Source organism: Homalodisca vitripennis, chromosome 1 (assembly GCF_021130785.1).
Source record: "Homalodisca vitripennis isolate AUS2020 chromosome 1, UT_GWSS_2.1, whole genome shotgun sequence".
Taxonomy (NCBI): Eukaryota; Metazoa; Arthropoda; class Insecta; order Hemiptera; family Cicadellidae; genus Homalodisca; species Homalodisca vitripennis.
In genome coordinates this window covers 110682196-110704604 of record NC_060207.1, presented here as the reverse complement: position 1 = coordinate 110704604, position 22409 = coordinate 110682196, and the positions used below count along the sequence as shown (strand labels likewise).

The 22409-nt window shown below is 32.5% G+C and overlaps 1 protein-coding gene across 1 annotated transcript in view; it reads right to left on the bottom strand.

Annotated features, from left to right (window-relative positions):
• LOC124375220 (multidrug resistance-associated protein 1-like) overlaps positions 1–22409 on the bottom strand; it is a 160864-nt gene that overhangs the window by 4599 nt on the left and 133856 nt on the right. The window contains exons 25-30 of the mRNA XM_046833347.1: positions 17481–17570; positions 14970–15077; positions 7479–7634; positions 4835–4933; positions 3328–3474; positions 68–226 (exon numbers count right to left, since the gene is read on the bottom strand). Of these exons, the coding sequence (XP_046689303.1) occupies positions 68–226; positions 3328–3474; positions 4835–4933; positions 7479–7634; positions 14970–15077; positions 17481–17570 (759 nt within the window). The remainder of the gene's footprint in view (positions 1–67; positions 227–3327; positions 3475–4834; positions 4934–7478; positions 7635–14969; positions 15078–17480; positions 17571–22409) is intronic.

Genomic DNA, 22409 nt, shown 5'->3' with positions numbered 1-22409 from the left:
ATGTGATACAGAGAGAAAGTGAAACAGAACCAACTTTACCAATATAATCTAGTCTATAGCAACTTACTTGAGGTACAATGGTGAGTTTTGAGCGTAGGTCCCCAAGACCAATCTTTGCAATGTCAAGGTCATCAATATAAATATGGCCACCTGCAGCTTCAATAATGCGAAATAGACAGAGAGTGAGAGAGGACTTGCCTGCTCCAGTGCGACCAACTATTCCAATCTGTAATATTTTTAACAAATTGTTTAATAGGATAAATTTATAAATCCAATAATTAAGTTAAATTCATATTATGAATAAATCCCAATATTTTAAATAAATGTTCAACACTATCTTTGACAAATATTTTTATTAAGAACAACAATAAATACAAAATTTAATTATCATTCACTCAATAAATAAAAATCCTTTTATTTAGCAAGTGTGTTTCATTTACTCATATACTGTTTTACAGAGCCACTCATGTCAATAAAACATAGAATAAACTAAAACAGAACAGACAATGGTCTAGTTTAGTTTAAAAGTTCATGTTTATAATTTAACAGTAATCGTAAAAACCAGAACACAAAAAAATGAATTAACCAAGAGTTTTGATCTTGTCGCAGATCAACAAGTATCCTTGGTCAAAAGTCTCCCTTACGCCGCTATTACTGAGGGCTTGAACAACTTCCTATGATGCTGTATGCATAACTGAGCACTTATGTACATTTACTCTTAAGCCATTGCTACCTGACCATCTTTCACTTCAGTCGCACCAGTGTTTATTTTATCAATGGTTAAATATACAATTCTTTACAAAGGAAGACAAATCTAATGAGTAGATATTAAACATAATAGGCCCCATGCAAGTGCCTTGAATGACCCACACTCTATTATGATAAATGTAGACTGTAGAGGTCTCATTCCTCATTTTTGTGATCTGAACTCAGTCTCTTAACCCTTCCCACGTGGAATTTATCTTTCAATTTTGACTCATAACGCGTAATTAACTTTAAAATTTTTTTTTACATTTTACCAACTCTAATTTTATTTTTAGTTAGTGGTGGCTATTAGGAATAAAAAATAATACAGTATCACAAAATAATCAGACCCCTATATTTTTTAACAAATTTTCAAATTTTACAAAAAATTGTCAAGATTTGCCATTGCATAGAACAGTATAGGCCTATAACGACACAACAAATAAAGTAATAACAAAATAAGAAGATAATATAATGCTAAATACAACAGGAACACGAACAGTAAATAAGGAAATATGACAAAACAGCGTTAAAACACTAAAATATGCCGTGCCGGGATATATCCGTTTACCGCGTAAAGGTTCGCCGCAGACTGAGGCTAAATCACGCCACGAGGGACAAAGCCACGCCCTCCCACCACTGCGACGCGCCAATGAGGTTCAAACTAAAACATCTGCTTTTCGGAACAAGTATTCAACACTCCCTTGAACTCTAGCGGATTCCACGGCAACTAAAATTTATTAAATAACACAAAATATACTTTGAAGGATATATCCGTTTACCGCGTTTCGGTCAAAATTAGGCGTAACGGATATATCCGTTTGCCGCGTGGGAAGGGTTAAGTAAGATTCCATCTGAATCTGCACCATAGTCTTTGCCATCAACATCTTGTGAATTATGCAAGCAAATGCCTGGAAGAAATTAACATTACAAGGAAGCTGTGGCTGCCACTATTTCGTGGGTCGTAAATTATGCTAAACAAGTTAACAAGACCAGTACCATGATTTTTCCTGAAAGTAGACTATTATTCGGAAGAAACTCTTCAAGATTTTACGTGGATCATCACCTGTTCTATGTCTAATATCTTCGACATCACAGGTAAAATTTATATTAGTCTTAACTGCTGTGTGCTGGTCGGTCTTAATACTTTTGGGAGAGGTTGAACTATATTTGACCTTCACTCCGTATGAGATTTCCTATTAACGAGCGATTGATTTATAACTCGTGTTATTGCTTCTTGTGCATAAAGGCTTACTGCTCTTAACCATCAATATCTGAATCAAGGTGCAATCATTATCAGATGCTGTGGACTTAATTGCATTCATAGCAGATTTTTTGTCTGATTCAGTGACTTTGCTAAAAATAAAATTCTTTCTGGCCATTTATCTAATTTTCTGCTCTGAATTATTGAAACATTTCAGTATTTAATTCATTTCCTGATACTATCTCAATAATATATTTATTTATGTAATTTATGTTTATATTGTAAGAAAGGTTCAGGTTTTTAGACCAGAAGGTATTCTACACTGCTTTAGCCAAGACCAAAACTTTTTCTAAGTTTATTAAGTTACTATGAAAATGAAATGAAAATTTGTTTATTTAAACAGGCAAAGTTAGGGCCCCATGGCCCTTTCTTACACACTATGCTGGATTACTAAGTTAATTCATTATCATCATATGACCTGTTTTCGCTCTGTATCATACTGTTAAGTTGATTTATTTTTCCTTTCCTTTTTATTACTTCCAATTATTATTTTGTCATGTCTTTAAAAAGTTGTTTTGTAACTTATTTTTTCTTCTAATATTTTATTTATTTAATAATTTTTCCATGAGTCCTTTGCTTTGGTTACTTTCTAAAAAACCTGTTCATTATAAATATTACTGATACTTAATGTAATAAATCTTTCTATCTTTTCTACACCAGCCATATTCTTAGCACTTCCAATTTATCGTTATGAATTGAGAAATCCTCCCTTCTGGGTAATATTTTCTGAACTCTCCATAACAGATCAATTTTGAATCCTCCTTTTGTTTTTAAAAGCTATTGATGTGTAATCTTTAACACCCATTCTTCTGTAAGCTGTAATATTGGGAGCATTTATGATGCTGATCTCTTTATTTCGGAGGAGCTGTCCACTATATAATGGCCTAAAAAGATGACCAAGTTTTCCAAAGTCCAGGACAGCCTCCAGTCACATCACCCAACCCCGTAGACCAGGCTGAGAATTTTCTTATCTCTGACATGCGAGGGAGAATGTTGCTTACTGTCAGTGTCAAAACTAAAAAAAGCTAGTAGGATTTTTTACATTTCCCACCGTTATATGTTACAAAGTCATAATGATGGTGTTGTTTACCAATGGTGGCTTAAAAAGTTATATTGATAACAAAGAACCAAAATCCTATAATCCTTTCAAATCAACCACCGTCAATAAAAATCTGCAAAGAACAATGAAAGCCATTGAAATGCCAATGAAATTCTTCGATTAAAAGTAAAGGGATAAAATGTTTGTAGTTTAACATTGTTGTTAATGCGACTAAACTCAGATTCTTAATATAGTTTCATAAGTTTAAAAAAGTTTCTACCTTCTCACTGCCAGAGACGGTGAAGGAGATGCCTTTCAGTATTAGATCTAGTCCCTCACGGTATCGCACTTTGTAATCCTGGAACTTGACAACTCCTTGGCCAGGCCATTCCGGGCTAGGGCGAGGCTCTATTATCCATGCGGCTTCCTGCAAGATAGTATCATTGAATTGGAAAAAAAATGTCATGTTAGAACAAGATCTTTGCAGCACGAATTAATAGCAGATTTCTCACCACCTACTCAAATTTGTACTATGTGCACAATAATTTAAAAACTGAAACAATAATATATTTGAATATATACTAGGCGGCTTTTGTTTAATTACACAAAAATGTAAGGATTTGTCTGGTATTTAAAACAGTTCACGATTGTGTACACACGCACAAACATTAAAACAATTAAGACTTATTCTAACTCTTTTTGACTTGGAAAGTACTCCAAACTGGTAAAATATAGTAAATGCGGGTTGATGAAATAGAAGGATTTCCCAAAACAGATAAATGGTACAGTATTTTAATAAATATAGTTTAAAAAAATGAATCAACCTTCAAGTGTCTAGGGACTATATTTTTTTTTTCTTTTCTCTTAGGACAGGAAGCTTATAAATTGCACTTAGTCCTGTAAGAACCTTTGCGCTGCTTCCGGAGTGATAGGATATTCAGGATGGGTAAGGTTATGGAGTAGGGGCCGCATCCTATCGAGATCCATGAGGAAGAATTAGGGCACTACATCTCAAAGTCATCCTGGAAGAAGGGGAGGCCAGCTCTGAACGAGCCTCTACAGTCAAAGTAGGCAGGGGGTGGCACACCCTTGTTGAGGTTAACAAGAACCTCTGAGGTAAGGGAACAAACCCCACCAACTCCAACAGTCATCTTCCACAGTAGATTAGACCTATCGAATTGCCCATGAACCCCAGAATCTCAACATTTGCGGTTAGTGATGTGCCGCTACTGAACATCCATAAGGTGGCCCGATTGAAGTGGCACATCGGTTTTTGCTGTGCCCAGTGGTGGGTTCAACTGGTAGGTATAAACCAGCCAGAAGTGATCCCTACTGGGTACTAGGGACTATATAGTTTACTAACATAATCGAGAACTTTTGTATTAGATATAGTAATAATTAAACAGTTTTCACAATTGTTGATTTGTGGGCTGTAAATTTAAGTTTCAGGAAAATTTAAAAACTTTAATTGTGCTTATTCCTGGATTCTATACTTCTGTATGTCTGTATGATAATTTTATGAAACACTAGCTGTTAGCCTTAGTTTCGCCCTTTTTAAAATATAAAATTTCTAGCTTTTGTAGTGAAAGCACTTATTAAGTAATATGGAGCCTTGTGATATTTTTCATACAGAAATAGCATATATTAGGCACATATTTCAGAGTTCATGATTAGAAGGATTAGAGGTTAGTAAAATTGTGGCTATCTGATTAATTATTGAATAAATGAAGGATATGATTGTGGATACTGTGGATACCTATACCATAGCAACATAACATACAAATTACCTGAGGAAGTTGAGCGTACTCTTTTATCCTCTCCACAGAAACAATGCTCGTCTCTATTTCTGAAGCCATTCTTACAGCAGCATTCATAACAAAAGTTATCTTCAACAAAAATAAAATATTTATCAACTACTTTAAAGATTGTGTATTAATATGTTTTGTAAATGTATTCTTTATCTAAACACTTAAAACAATTATTCCAAAATTCAAACAAATAAATAAAAATATCTAATACAAATTCATAAGCATAAATGCCTTAAAATGATAATGTCTTGTAATTAATGGTTACAATTTTAGAATTTAATGCAGTTTTGAATCCGTGGATGAGATCTAGCTTCTCCAAAAAGTATGATGGTCTTATTCATTTAAAATATTTGAAGAAATACTTTAAACCCATGATTGATTATGCATGATTTCTTTAATGAATGCTTCTAATTGGATTGTTTTCAGTTGTAAAACATGCTAGTTCTAAAGAAAGGTGACAAAGCTTTTGAAAATTGTATACATATTTAATAGTTCCAGCACACCTTCATGGGATTTTACATTTTTATTTGTACACAATGAAACATTTATGTTAAACAGAATAACTCAATTTATATTGGAAACAAAATTTTTCAATAGTGATGTGACTAAGTGGTGGAACCCCACTCTCTTCTCTCTGGGTTATATTTGAGTATTTGAGTAACTGACTTTAAAAATATTTGTTTTATTAAGGAGGCCAGTTGTTAAGCAATGTAATACCTTTTTGTCTTAAAAATAAAGTTAACAGCTGTTTCTGTGGAAGTACATTCTATAGACATTTTTATCTCACTGCAACTTACCAGAAAGTACATCTAATAGGTTTTTGCAAATGAGTTAAGCTAAATAGTCAAATAATTACTACTAATAGATCAGCACAGTGAAGCAGGTTTTCTACGCAATATGTACAGTGAGTTAGAATGGTAGGGAAAATTCTACTCCCCAGATGCAGTTACTCTTTGCGGAATGGGTTTTGGCATTGCTCCTCGCATTTCCGTTTTTTTTAACTGAAACACTGAATGGTAGCCCAATATTACACTTAGGAACATGTCAAATACCTTGAGATATATTCAGTAAGATTCCTTAAATAGACTTGCTGATATATTACTCGCTTGTTGAATATTTAGGTAATAAATTGAGATTGCTACTGTAATTTTTTTTTTTTTTTTCTTATTGGCTTAGAAAAGTTGGTTAGCGCAAACTCTAGCACCAGTTGCTGATGAGCAAATCCAATTATTCAATTTTGTCTGTCTGTACACATGATACCTGTGGAACAAAATCACCTAAAGAGTTAAATTTGGGGTAAAACTCTACCTCTTCATCGATATTGAAAATGTTACATATCTGTCCATTGAAAGTCTCAATTTCTATCTGTCTGTACATGTTATAACTGTGATATGTAAAACACCTAAAGCATTGATGTTTGGGGTGAAACTCTACTTCTTTATCTATATTGAAACTGTTACATATCTGTCCATTGAAAGTCTCAATTTCTATCTGTCTGTACATGTTATAACTGTGATATGTAAAACACCTAAAGCATTGATGTTTGGGGTGAAACTCTACTTCTTTATCTATATTGAAACTGTTACATATCTGTCCATTGAAAGTCTCAATTTCTATCTGTCTGTACATGTTATAACTGTGATATGTAAAACACCTAAAGCATTGATGTTTTGGGGTGAAACTCTACTTCTTTATCTATATTGAAACTGTTACATATCTGTCCATTGAAAGTCTCAATTTTCTATCTGTCTGTACATGTTATAACTGTGATATGTAAAACACCTAAAGCATTGATGTTTGGGGTGAAACTCTACTTCTTTATCTATATTGAAACTGTTACATATCTGTCCATTGAAAGTCTCAATTTCTATCTGTCTGTACATGTTATAACTGTGATATGTAAAACACCTAAAGCATTGATGTTTGGGGTGAAACTCTACTTCTTTATCTATATTGAAACTGTTACATATCTGTCCATTGAAAGTCTCAATTTCTATCTGTCTGTACATGTTATAACTGTGATATGTAAAACACCTAAAGCATTGATGTTTGGGGTGAAACTCTACTTCTTTATCTATATTGAAACTGTTACATATCTGTCCATTGAAAGTCTCAATTTCTATCTGTCTGTGCATGTTATAACTGTGATATGTAAAACACCTAAAGCATTGATGTTTGGGGTGAAACTCTACTTCTTTATCTATATTGAAACTGTTACATATCTGTTCCATTGAAAGTCTCAATTTCTATCTGTCTGTACACGTTATAACTGTAATATGTAAAACACCTAAAGCATTGATGTTTGGGGTGAAACTCTACTTCTTTATCTATATTGAAACTGTTACATATCTGTCCATTGAAAGTGTCTTCTATCTGTCTGTGCATGTTATAACTGTGAAAACACCTAAAGCATTGATATTTTTGAATAGTATATTATAAAAGGGGTTTTATTTTTTATTAATTTGAAATAAATAACATATGATTATATTATTTTGATATCTGCACGAGTCAAGTCAATTTTGAATACAAAATTAATAATTTCCAGTGCACTAAAATAACTAAAATTATAAAATAAAATCTTTTGATTGTGCACATTGTTCTAACATTTGCTAAATGTACTCACCTGTAAAGCATAACTAATGGAGAGCCCTACGATTCCTGGATCCAGTGAATCTCTGCCTAATACAGCAAAAAAAGCTGCAAAGAAAATTAAAATATTTGCTATGGTCTCAAGTCGGATTCCCAACCACCTGGAAACATCAAACAAGAGCTTAAGAAACTAGCAAATAAAACATAATTAATAAATACTTGCTTGTTTATGAGTTGAAAGATACTTATTCTGTATATTATAAATCAATATGTTATGCATACAACAACAGGCTTAACCTGAGTTAGCCAGTCACCTCCTTGGAAAGTATAAGAACAAATTGAAAATCTTTTCACTATATCATCAGATCACACAGATTAACACAACTTGACACACCTAAGTACAAAGGGTGTATATAAATACATATAGTATAAGATTACAGCTTTAAAACAGCATAAGAAATTCTATAAATAGGTAAAATATCTTAAATGTTTATTAGAAAAAAATGGTAATAAATTGAACTATATAACAACAATTATTATTAAATTGTGTTTACAATGCAAGTAAAATAAAATTAATATTTGAGTAAAAAACTGAAGTATAATACTTGTTCAGTTATTGAAGGACATAGAGAAAGAGTGTTTTATGTAGAGTGAATGTATATGGCATACCTATATATATATGGTATCCTAAGCTTTTGGTTTATATCTAGAGTGGTATTCAAGATATTTACTACATAGGGTGGAAAAAAAGTATGGAAACGCTTTCACTAATTTTGTATGGCTTCACTTTTACAAATTACATTTTGTACATCACCACTTGTATTAAGAAACCTAGTTTTTGAGACCATTGGGGACATTTTATCTTTTCAGGGGAACGGCCCGTGAGGAGTCGGACGAAAATCTTAAATGTAAGCATAGGCCGAGTTTGGTATCAAATTAAAGGTCTAGTAAAGAGAAACTCATTACCGCAAACCACACTTAAAAAGGTTGACCCTATCCAGAGTACGGGCCGTTTTGAATTTCATAAGTAACGTTTGATTAATTATTATTTCTCCGCAATTTCACAGTCTCAAGTAAACTGTTCTGACTGAAAATGACACTTTATGGGAACACAATTATCCAAAAGAATTAAATTAAAAATTATCTATGTATTACAAAAAATAACCATACCTTTTAAAGGAGGTGCTCAAACTGCTCTCTGAACACTTGTTGGCAATGAGCTAGTCCTATTATAAAAACCTACTGCAGTCACATTTTGAAGCATCTCGGGTGTAATTCTTCTTGCTTCTTCTAATAAACGATTTGTCAGCTCCTCAATGTTGGCTGGTTTTAGTTTTATACACATTATCTTTTAAGAAGCCCCACAAAAAGAAATCTAGTGGATTAAGATCCGGTGACCTAGCCGGCCACTCAACGGTACCCCTGCGACCAATCCAACGGTTAGGAAACACTTCCTCTAAAAACATTGCGCACCCGCAATTAGTAATGGGGCGTTGCTCCATCTTGCTGAAAACCATACTGCATTAAAATTTGCCCCAAGAAGAACACGCACTGCTGGCAAAATGTTATTTGTCAACATATTGAAATATATTTCTCCTGTTAGATTTCCATCTATCACAAAGGGTCCTAACAATGTTATTGTTTATTACTCCAGCCCACATATTCACTTTCTGAGGCCTTTGTGTGTGGCCTTCTATCATCCAGTGTGGATTATGGTCGGCCCCAGTAACGGCAATTATGCCTATTAACTTGTCCATTAACAAAGAATGTAGCTTCATCCTGAAAACAATATCGAACTTAAAAAATTTTGAATTTCGTCACACTTTCTCATCATTATTTCGCAAAATTCAGGTCCTTCGATCAAAATCATCCTCTGCAAGTTCTTGGGTTAGGGTTACTTTAAAAGGTGATACTTGTTTTTTGTGTAAAACATTCAACACTGAGGTATGGCTCAAATCAAGATCTTCTGCAGCCACTCTGGCCGAGGTGCTGGGATTTTCAACAAATGTTTTGGAGTACATCAAAAGATTTTTGTTCATTTGTTGCCGATTTAGGCCTGCCACTTCTTTCGCGATCTTTGAATGTTCTAGTTTCTTCAAATATTTTTACTGTCTTAAACACTGTTGACTTACTAATTGGGGGTCTATCAAGAAAAGTGTCATTAAACAAATGCGCTGTTTCTTCATAGGGACGAACTAGATATCCATACCCACGCATCATAAGCAGCGTGATTCTCTCAAACTCACTAAGTGACATTGCTTTTAAAACTAGTAGAATAAAATGTAAACACTTAAGTAAAAAAAATGTATAACTATCACAGTACCTTCTAGTGAAGACTTTCAACTTTATCTTACGTGGACGAAATTATAACGTAGACTAAAAACCAAGCTGATATTAAAAATACAAAACTGTGGAGTTTTTGCTGTGACAGTACTGTTTGTATTGCCTAAACCAGTTTATGTTTGCCTGAGATAAAAGGGCTGGAGGGACTGGACCTTGACCTCATGTTGATGGTGGAAGGAGTTAAGGTGGTATTATTGAATACTCTCAGTTTCTTCAAGACAAGACAGGAAAACCCCTATTTTACTGTTATTCCAAGCAAAATGTAGGCAGGTAAAAAAAAATTAATTTTTTTTTGGAAATTGTTTTTCAAATTTACATACACCGAGCATAAAACATACTACTGTAAGAAGTAAAATTAGTTACATTGTCACAGTAGACAAAAATTACTAAATTTCTCTTTGTCATGGGGGAAAAATTCACTACTGGGCCCCCGTACCTCCTGGCCTGATAGGTGTCAAACCTTTTTAAGTGCGGTTTAGAGATGTATTTTCCGTCCAGACTCCTCGACGGCGCCCGTCCCCCTGAAAAGGATAAAAATGTCCCCACTGGTCTCCAAAAAAACCTAGGTTCTTAATACAAGTGGTGATGTAACAGAAATTTAATTTGTATAAGTGAGAGCCATACAAAATTAGTGGAAGAGCGTATTCCAATACTTTTTTTTTTCTCACCCTGTATAAAAACCCTTAAGAATTTTTCTATCGTCAAGAAGGAACAAAAATGCTGAATCAAGTTGAAACTTGGCGATATAAAAATTAATCTTATGTATGACTATCCTCAAGTTTATTTCATTGTCAGCTTGTGGGGGGGGGGGGGGTGGGGGGGGGGGGGGGTGGGGGGGGGGGGGGGTGGGGGGGGGGGGGGGTGGGGGGGGGGGGGGGTGGGGGGGGGGGGGGGTGGGGGGATAACACAAAAAATATGTCTGGGATTCACTCCAGTTTACAAGATTGTATTACATAAGTCATCTTCAAAACACTGTCTAATATGCTGCATATTCACTCAACTTATTTACTTAACTTTGGGCACATGTGCTGCAAATTGTTACCAGGAAGCATGCACATTTATAATTTTAGTACAAAATATATGCTCGTATAATTTCTTCATTGGTTCTACAAAACGGTGGAAATTTTTGCAGCACCGGGTGGTATGCACGTAAAGATGCTTGCAGAAACTTGTGTGAAAACTGGAAAACTATAATTGAAGTCCCGCATATTTATCAGAATGACCTGTGTGAAAAACCTCTCGCAAGAAATAAAGCTTCTGATAATGTTAATGGCATGTACAGACTGGAAACTGCATTTATGTTGGAGATTTGGACAGATAGAAAGGTTTGAAAACGTAAGTGAAAATATATTGGAAGTGTTGATATGTCTGTTGAGAGAGTAAATCTACTCGAAGATTCTCTTGTAGAATATATGACTCTATGATATGTCTGACGTATATACAAATATTGCAATGGATCAATGTTAATGGTGAGTGATTATGGCAGTTCTTTTAAACAATTGCTCAAAAGAAAACATCATCCAGATGAAGCGAATGGAGAAGAATGGAGATTTCCTTACAGTGAGAGTAGACAACTTGTATTTACAAATTTAAAGTGGAAACATTGTATGTTGTTATTGACAGACATAAGACTGACTTAAAGAGAAAGGGTGTTCTATAATAGCTGATAGGATTTCAGTATTTTATGACCTTTCAAACAAACAACCACCAGTCATTGTAGAACATGCAACAAAACTGCAGAACCTTTATAACAGTGATCTGGAGTTACCATTTAGAAGTGAGCACATACAAAATTGATAAAATGCAATAATGTCACATGCAAACCTCTTTCTATGAGCAAGTTCCTCAGAGAAGAGAACTTACAGAATACTTTTCCCTACTTAGATATAGCTCCGATAATGTATGTGCAGTACACAAAGAGAATGAACAGAATGGCCATTTTTGTCACTGGAGAGAAATGTCATATTCTGTCTACTGTATTACTGTGTATACTCAAAGAACAAATTAATCTTGCAATTCGGAACCCTGAAGCTTATATCCGTCACGGCGGAGGGTTTGGATTTGGACAATTAATAAAAGACAAATGTAAGATTACATTTTCATTAGTAATACTTAGTCTACCAATTTTTCTTTTTTTCGTGATAAAATATGAAAAAACTATGAACCACATGAAAAGTGCATTAATGATAATAGTTATAATTATTTTTTTATTAAAAATTATTATATAGAAATGAAAATATAAGTGAATTTCTCTTGTTTGTATAATGTTTACTTAAAATTTTTAAAATAATATTTTGTTGAAATTTTCCACTCACAAAATTAGGAAGGTATATATTTAAAGTATGTATTCAAAATAAATTATATTGAATATAGTACATAATATAGAATATAATAATATTTTATTATCCATCACGTTACTTCTCTTAACACTTAGAGTGCTAATCCCGTAGTTTTACGTGGTTGTCATTTCAATTGGTATTATATTACATTGTCCGTATTTAAACGGGTTTTGCCTACTCTACAATGTTATTTGGGTATTCACTGCTAGAAAGCATCAGATGTATTGAATGAGCTTAATAACAAAGCAACTTCGGTCGCTTTGTTTACGTGCCGCCGCTGACGTGACGTTCTTTGCAGCCAACAGTCGATGTCGCAATCATGGCTTCTCGCAGCTCCAACGGCGTTGCGATCAGTGGTGTATTAGATGAAGATAGTTTTATTGGTGTTGATAGTATTTTTGATGATTCTGACATCGATCCTGATTTCATGGAAGAAGATGAGACATATGTTTCAGGTAAGAATAAGTCTATTTATCACATAAACATCAGTCTACAAGTTTGGGTATGTTATTGTTTTCGTGAATCAAACTATAATTTGTATTATAATAAATTAACTTTATTCAACGAATATTCTATTCATATGAATAAAATGAAAATATATTCATATTTTACATAGTATATTATTTGTTACAGATGCTGAAAACAGTACTGACGGCGAAAGTGATGCCGACGCACCAATATGTCGGCATAGTTTTTTTGTCAAAAAACTACAAAACATAAAACATGATTTGTATTATTCAAAGGAGAGTTTATATTTGTAAATGGGTCATTGTAAATAATTGTATATATGCTTAGTTTAGTCTGTTAGATAAAAAAACTGTCTCAAAAAATAATTTTTTTTTTTTCAAAAAATATATGTTTTTCAAAAACAATTTTTATGTGTAGTTTTTGAAAAAAAAAACTAACAATCTCATGTTACAAGAAAAAAGTAAACTGAATTAAGGCATGTATTTTTCTTATACATTAAATCCTTTTTTTTAAATAAATTTTTGAAAACCACCAAAAACGCCCAGCATTCTACAGAGTTACATGTTATTTAGGGCCAGCACTCAAAGTGTTAATATTCCATAACTGTAGTAGATATTAATAATATTAGTTATTAAAAAAATATTATTATACAATTTTTTTTAAGTAAGGTCCATTTTGTTGTAGGCACTAGTAGTTCACACGCATACTGCAATAAGTGCGTGCATCGTGTACCAGCATACCTCGGGAATATCTGTGCTTAGTTTCAGTTCTGTAGCTTATCTGTACGGTTCTGGTATGTGCTTTCAAAATGTTTACGACTATCAACTTGCCCGCCATGTGTGAGGTTCGCTGAGTAATACAGTTTTTGTCAGCAAGGAACCTGCCTGGTACAAAAATTCATTGACAGATTTGCAAAGAATACGATGATACTGTTATGAGTGAAAGAAAAGTGCATAAGTGGGTAAGACAATTCAAAGATGGCCGTGACAACGTCCATGATGAGGACAGCTCAGGTCACCCTCCTTTGGTTAGAGACGATTTGGTGGCTTCAGTTGAAGCGAGGATTCATGAGAACAGGCGCTTCATAATAACACGTCTCTAAAACGAATTTCCTGACTAGCCGAGATCAGTGTTTTACAACATTGTTTCTGAACACATACAGTTTAGGAAACTATGCTTCCATTAGATCCCAAAATTCCTCACAGAGGACAACAAAACCAAAGATTTGAGTGTGTGATGAAGTTCTTGACTTGCTATCAGGAAGAAGGTGACAGCTTCTTGAGTCAGATCATAACTGGAGACAAAAAATGGGTTTCGCATATCACGCCCAACTCGAAGCAACAGAGGAGTCCAAAAAAGTATTTTAATAGGTATGGTGAAGATTTTACATCGATATCTCAAACCGAATAGAATATATCAGGACTTAATTTACACCCTGTAAATACGTATATAATAATAAAAGTTATATTATTTATATTGGGGCTTTTCCTATAAATTCACAAAGGGGCAGCCGGCCAAATCATACCTATTGGCGGTGCCATAGGAAAGACCACCACTGCCAGGGATCCTAAGAATCGCCATGCAAAATTTTAATGTAATCAGTTGAATAGTTTACGTGTGAAAGTGTAACAAACAAACTCTCTTTCGGATTTATAATGAGGATAACATAACAAATATGAGTGAACACAACTTACAATGATTTGTAACTAATTGAAACCTAAACAGGCACGATTATATTATCATACCATGAACAAGTTTGTAAGCCTTTGTGTCAGTATCGTAACTCAATATTTGTAAGACATTTTTCTCAATTATTTTAATATATATATATATATATATATATATATATATATATATATATATATATATTCTATTATTAAAATAAATTATCTTCAAGATAGGCTTTTACATTCATACAGCATTCTTATCAAGGTTATATGATTCATTATAAAATAAATATATATTGTTGAAAAACAATATTTTTATAGACCTGTATTTGTTTACAACTATTATAATATTTTCAAGACAGCAGGGATTTAATTTTTTAAACAGGTAGGTATGGTCTATTACTTTTTTAGTTTTTTAAATATTTTCTATAAATACCAGTTTACATTTTTCACAACACACCATAGTGAATGGCCAATACTATGAATTAAAAATCGTTGTTAACATGCAATCTTTGCAGACATGGAAGTTAAAAAAATCATTTGTGGCAGTATCTGATATGTTCTTTTTTGTGTATAAAATCTGCTGTCCAGATAAATACAGAATAGACCATAAGCTAACATCAACAAGCATATCTAACTATGTTACTAGAAAGCATAATTATATTATAAATTACAGTATATTTATAACCAGCATCAGTCATATAACACTGATAAAACTGACTGACCTGAGAGAGTTTCACTGAAGTGAGAGTAAATGGGAGACCGGGATACTGACTCAATCCTCTTCAGTTGTCTAGATGTAGTTACATAGATAACCTGCAACAGAACAGAAAAAGTTATATCACGTTTTATTAGCATGAAACCTCAAATGCTCAGATTTAAATAAAAAATAATTTGAATTTTTTTTTAATACAGTAAACCTGTCATATCTGACAATCTGGTGATGGGGTAGGCCGGATACTATTAAAGCTGGTTACGAAACTGTTACATGAAGAGCATAAGTTATTTACACAACTGTACTACTGATATTGTTAGTTTACTTTTTGAAGGCATAAATTACTGTGTTGAATATTGCTGGAACGTTACCCATACAATTTTATGTTTATGGTACATCAAACTTTATTCTATTTAAAATTAAATTAATGCGCATAATTTTTAATTTTTTGTTTTTGTAGTTACGTATGTAAATTAAAACACAATTCAAAACGGTATAAATAAAACTTTTGCTTTTGAATAAATGACACATTCTGTAATATACAGTATTAAAACTTATATCTTAACGTAATAGAAAAGTAAAAGGTAATTATCCCAACAACACAGACACAGCAGCACTAATATCACAGTTTTGTCAAAATCATGGTTTCTAAGAATATGAAATGAAATGAAAACTGTCTTTATTAGAGGCGAAGTTAGGACTATAAAGTCCTCTCTACCACTTAACCTCATCAATATATGGATGAGTTCATCATAAAAGTGTGAGCCCCATCCCTACTCTCTCTAACCTGTGCCGTGCAGTGGTGAAAATCAGCTATTTAGGAGATCAAAATATAATGATGCTTATAAGCTCTTACTATTATGTTACTTACGGTACTGAATGTTTAGAATACATACAAATCACAATACTTCTGAATTCAAATTTCATAAATGAATATAACAAAATTTAACATATCCTAAAAGAATTTCATATTAATGAAAGAGAAGCACCTTGCATTATTTAATATTTTATAGCTTATTATCAATAAGTAAGTATGTATACTTTACAGAAAAATTATAGTTAAACCTGAGATGAATTTGTCTTATTTGACAGTTTAAATTGAAAAGTTATGATTATACTAAGAGTTTTTTGTTTTGATAGCAGACATTTTTTCTTTTTTGTCTATGCTTTAAATATTAAATATTTAGAGCTAAATATTTGTTATATGAAAAATATAACATATTATTAATGTAGATTGGTTGAACATTTATTTGTCTATAACTTTATGTTTGCTTTACAATTTTTCATCGAGTTGATAAGAAACAAAAGATAACTGTACGTTATGACATTATAGTTTTGGACTCTCACACATCATCCTATGAGGTTCACTTTAAACCCCTTACACATATATTAAGCAAATTTTGCATGAATATTAAACATCAATAAAGTATATATGATTAGCTATAATGAAAAGTGTACATATATTCATTTCAAGGTGGTGGTCATTTAAAAATGTCAGGTTAAACAACTCAAAACACAAGTATTTTACAAATAATTCACAAGTAGAACTTTGTTTAGAACATTGTATTGGAAATCTATCAACATATTGTTTAAGTAAATCAAATTTAAAATAACCGAAAATGCAGTTTTAGTGATGGTAGCACACATGTTCAGTAGTTACTCGAGCCAATTCCCAAAATTGTAAAATTATTCAACTGACAAGGCATTTCAACTATCTAATGTAACAAGTAGAAATATTCATATTCCAAAAGGAATTCATGTGTATTCAAAACCCACTTGAGAGTATTTATTATCAAACAAAATACTTGAAATCATCATACTCCAATGAAACCATTTTACTAATTATTCTACATAAGTTGTCAGTTCCCTTCTGATTCAGATGCAGACCATTCCTTGCAAAAAATAAGTCGTCAAAATGTTTTCCAATAGATAAGCATCTTGCTCACGATGTATCCATCTGATATTTTGATTAGTTTTCTTAACAACTGTGTGATTTATGTCTCTTATTGTAACTATACCATTAACAAAAAGGTGAGAATTTGGAAAATGAAATGCCTTCTTGCTTGCTTAATTAATTTTGTCATAGATCCCATAACATAAACACGTTTCAAGATGGTGAATGGCTAATAATTGTAATGCAACTTGTGATGAATTTTATTAGTAAAATTACCATATTTCTACAATAAACTATACTTTAAAAACTGTATTATGTTCCATTTAATTGATACTGTATTTTATTTTTTTAAGTAAAAATGAATGCATTACCTTTATCAAAATAAAATATTCAACATTTTTGTATGATATGAATTATTTATAGACTGTGCAATGTCTATACTTTATGCTATCCAGTAGCTTTATTTGGTAATGGGGGAGCTAAAACAAATTGAAATTTTTAGTATAAAATATTAACAATATAAGTTAAATTCCGTACTTAGTACAACTTTTAGCTCCAAAAATTATTCAACTTAATTTCTTGCTATGAACTTTTAAATAAAGGTTCTTACCTGTATGGAGTAGTAGAGAATTCCTAATGGAACAATCACAAGAGCAAACACTGGGGTGGACCAGATGATGACAATAAATGTGCCAAATACCTGTTAACAAACAACATTTTAATTTAATTAATTTTAATGACCCAAAAAATTAATTTTCTTGTAAAGATTTAGTTTTTATAATTTCTATTGTATATAAAAAAATATAGTACTACAGTACTTAGTGATGAGTTAAGAGTTAAATTTTCTTCACTGTATTTGACCTATACTATGGATGATATAATCACTCATTACATAATTTACCCTTAACACTGTTTCCTTTCCAACAAGTACTGTAACTTCAAAACTACCTAACTAATCAGAACACCTCTATACTGTAGTTCTACTACTTGGATAGCTGAACATTTTGTATTTCCAAATTATTTAAATAACTTAAAACTATTATGTTTATTATTTAAATTTAGTGTTTGTTCTAATGTTTTTATAATCACAAAATTTACCAAAAAATTATCTCATAACTGAAACATTGTGTTTCACGATTATGAATTTTAGTGGAAAAGGAGTAGCAAAACACTTTTGCATCACCTATTTTCTGGCCTAAAAGAGTAACGACTAAATAATTTGCACAGCTGAGTATTCATGTTGACAGATAACAATTTTTTTATTGAGGATTGGCAGTGATTGGGGAGTGTAGATGGTTGTTTGTAGAAGTGGAAGGAAAGCAACCTAACATAAGTGACTCATTTAAGTGAAGAGGTGCTCTAATCCCAGTAATAAGTAAAAGTTTTGAATCATGCTTTAAAGATCTATTATATACTAGCAGTTGCCCGTGGCTTTGCACACAATTTTCTGTTGAAAACCAGTACACTATATTCACATATTATTTTTCTATCATATCCTAAACATTCCTGAGATACTTGATAGTAGTGAGCCTCTTGGGTGCATTATGAAAGTATGTACCATATTTCGTGCCTCTATCTTTCGTGGTTTATGCTTTGATAAGTTATTCAGTACAATCAATCTATAGAGATGAACCTCGATACACTAATTAGGTTATAAAGAATCAAATTCGGTATGTTAAAATTAGTTTTCTGTCTAAGACATTTCTAGTATTATTGTGGAGTTTGCCTTATGGTCGGATCAAGAAAATGTATCAAAGAAAACCAATTTTGATCATAAGGCTTCTTCTCTCGGCTCTTTTCATTTACCTTCGATCTAACCAAATTCGATTACCTTATGAGCAAACACTCACAGCTTTGTGCAATGAGGTGCTTATAACAGCGTTTAATAGTATTTTCATTGTATTATATAGTTTATTGACCATTGGTGCTATCTAAACTGAAAATTAGGTAATAACTTCTTCTATGCACTCTGCATTACACTACTGAACAAGCACTTTACAATAACAATTTTCTAAACATTACATTTTTCTGCCTCTTTGACGAACTTCAGCTGACAGTATTAACAACTGTTAAGTATCAGTTGACTTTGTATTATGTACTGTAGCGCAGTCTGCCGGATCCAATGTAAAACACTCCAAAATCAACAACTACTTACAAATGAAATATTAATTAAAAAAACATTTTCCAGTGGACCAAAATGTGAATCTAAAGCATTCTCGAATTCCATTGAAAAAAACACACACAAAATTTAATCAAAATCGGTCCAGTCGTTTAGGAGGAGTTCAGTCACATTCACACGAACACAAGAAAAATATATATATATATATATATATATAAATTTGCTTTGTATATAATTTTAATTTTATACCAGATTTTAATTTTTTTAATACAATTTAGACTGTTGAATGTGTTGTTAATATTATGTTTGAATAGTTTTGAAGATAACATGTTGATATGTGCTACACTGATTGATTTGACCAGTGTTTGATTGTATATTAATTTCATGAATATTTTTGAAAGAATTGCAATGTTATGGTTAGGGGTAAAGAATTTGGCTCAATGATATCCTACTTGTGTTCAGGAAACAAATGTATATAAAAAATAATGTTGGATCTAATTTTCAGTTAATTAAATCTGGTGTTCCTCAGGGATCTGTCTTGGGCCCTTCCTATTTTTAATCACAATTAATAATATCTCAAGCAGTATACCATGCAAATTAGTATTATATTCTGATGATACTTTAGTTTGGAATGAAAAAGAAATTGAAAAATCGCAAGTAGATAAAAGTGTATTAATGAATATTACAGAAGGCTGGTTCAAAATATCAATAAAAAGAGATAGAATCAACTAATTTCAATAAGTAAATTAATCTAGGCAGAGTCTTTCAAACAAATTGGCTAATACTTTGTCAGCAGTTTGAAATGGGATGTACATATCCAATAACTTTGTAAAAATCTAGCTGGATAAGTAAGTTTAATTTCTTATTTATTAAGAAAAATCAAACTGGGTTTTATTAGCAATGTGTTGGTTAGTACGTTTTTGTATGGTATTACTTTATGAATCTTGTTTTCCTATTTTCAAAGAATTGAAAATAATGACACTCCCATGTTTGTATATATATTTCTGTCTAATAGACATAAAAGAAAATTTGCATAAATATAAAATTAGCTCTGGTAACATAATTATAACACAAGCAAAAAAATGATGCCCTAGGGTTACTACCTGTAAGACTGACAAGAACAAATAATAGCATATTTTGCATGAAAAATAGATTATTCATCAAAATGCCACAATCCATTCATACTCTTATTGTTAATAAATTCAAAAACTGCTTGAACAAATGGTTGAAGAAACAAGTTTTCTACAAATTTATAACCATCTAGCTACTGAACATAGTAAATTTAAGACAATCTTTAATTAATTTTGACTTAAAGGCTAAATTCAGAGCATATAAATAGAATTTTTAATTTGGTCGTTTATATAATTATAGAGGGTGAACCGACCACCTGGACCACTGATTTTAGTAGTATAACAAGCAAAGGTAGAAGACACTATACCCTCCCCCCCCCCCCACCAGGGTTGCTACAGGAGTCCAATAATGAAATTCCCTGACTTTTCCCTGATTTCCAGACCAAGTTTTTCATTTTTCCCTGACTTTTTTCGACGCAATCCCCAGGGTTTTTGGCAATTAATGGGTGGAAAAAAGCGGTGTTGAGGCTAAAAAGCGGTCGTCTGCAGGCTTGGACTCGGCGCGGCGGCAGTAAGTTTATTTGTGTAAAGGGATTTTATATTTTTCCCTGACCAACGTCGAAATTCCCTGACTTTTCCCTGACTTGAGACCGGATTCCCTGACTTTTCCCTGATTTCCAGTCCTGTTTATTTTTCCCTGACTTTTCCCTGACTTCCCTGATTTCCCTGACCTGTAGCATCCCTGCCCACCACATTTTGTGGCCAAAAATTTGATAAAATTACTCTTAATTTTTAAATGTAAAGGTGGAAAATGTAGTATTTCATTTCAAAGGCCCCTTGACACAGATAAAAAAAGTTATTTCAATTTATCTTGTACATGTATTGGGCGTTTTAGCAGGTTTGTTTTGTTACGTTATTGAACAACTTATGTAACTCCTAATGTTACCAAAAATAGTTAAGGGCCTTTTTAGCATCTAGTTTTTCTAGAATTTGACTGTCAACCTTTGTCAGCCGATAAAGTGTGCATTGTTTTTCAATAATGCACATTTGTTCATTGTTATAAAACCTGGTGTACTAATTTTGAAACAGCCAATTCAGTACCGAACACAAGCAAACAATAACTTAGAAGCATTATTTTTTATGTTTGTTACTCTTGCAACAGTTGTAATATTCGGTTTTTTATACTTACTCAACGTAAAATTACAGTAATTTTGCTTAATTTCTAATTTTATTTATTTAAAACCCAGTACCAGTTAAACCAGTATGGAGGTGTTTGAGTGAGTGTTATCAAAACTTCACTGCAGCAGCTGCATTTACACTGAATGCTAAATGACATCTTTAGTTACAAAAAGTATTTCGAAGCCTAGATGATCGTGTTCGAGGAACTGGAAGTTTGCATTGTAATCACAACAAAGGTAAGAAGATTGCAAGGCAAAAATTTTGCCAATGTTTTAGCGGTTGCTCTACAAAACTCACAGGACTCAATCAGAAGGATAGTGGCTGATTCTGGCTTGAGTCAAATGACAGTTTTGAGAATCCTTCACGGAAACAACATGCACCCCAACAAGTTATCACTACTTCAAGAGCTTAGCAAAGTGGGTTATCTTTAGTACATAAACTTTAGTTTATGAACCCAAGAGAGATTGAATGAAGACCCTGAATTCTTTAATGATGTCCTTTGGTGAGATGAGGAGAAATTTACAATTAATGGTAAGGTGAAGTGCCGTAATATGCGCTATTGGTCTTACAAGAATCCACCTTCATCTTAAGGTATAATGTTTCTTTCCGATGACCCCATGTCTCTCATCAAACCCAGAAACTGATGATAGCATTTGACTGGACTCTAATGCCACACCTCTTACAGTTCGTCCTAACCTCAAGTGATTACCACTTATTCCTACAATTAAAGAAAGAACTTGGATTGTCTAACTGATTCTCAATTAAGTCAAAGAAGAGGTTATTCAATTAGAATTAGCAAAATAGTTTTAAGATATAATGATAAAAATGTTGAAACACAGTCTGCAAAAATGCTAACATGTAATTATGTGTAATCTCAATAAATGTCAAAAGCAGTTTATGACTATAAATTTATTTTATTTGATCTGATTTGATTTGAAGGAAGGTAATATGTGCCTAAATTACCAATCATTGCACAAGGTGGTAACAAAAAATAACACTACATGACTCGTTTGAGACTTTGTAATCGGAATGAGTACACTTATAATCATTTAACAAGGGCAAATTTCAAGTTTTGACATCTCTATTGGGAGTTTTTTGTAACTTTACCTAATCTAATCTGATTCACTCTTTCTAACTTTGATAACAGTTTTAATATTTTTACAAGGTTCGT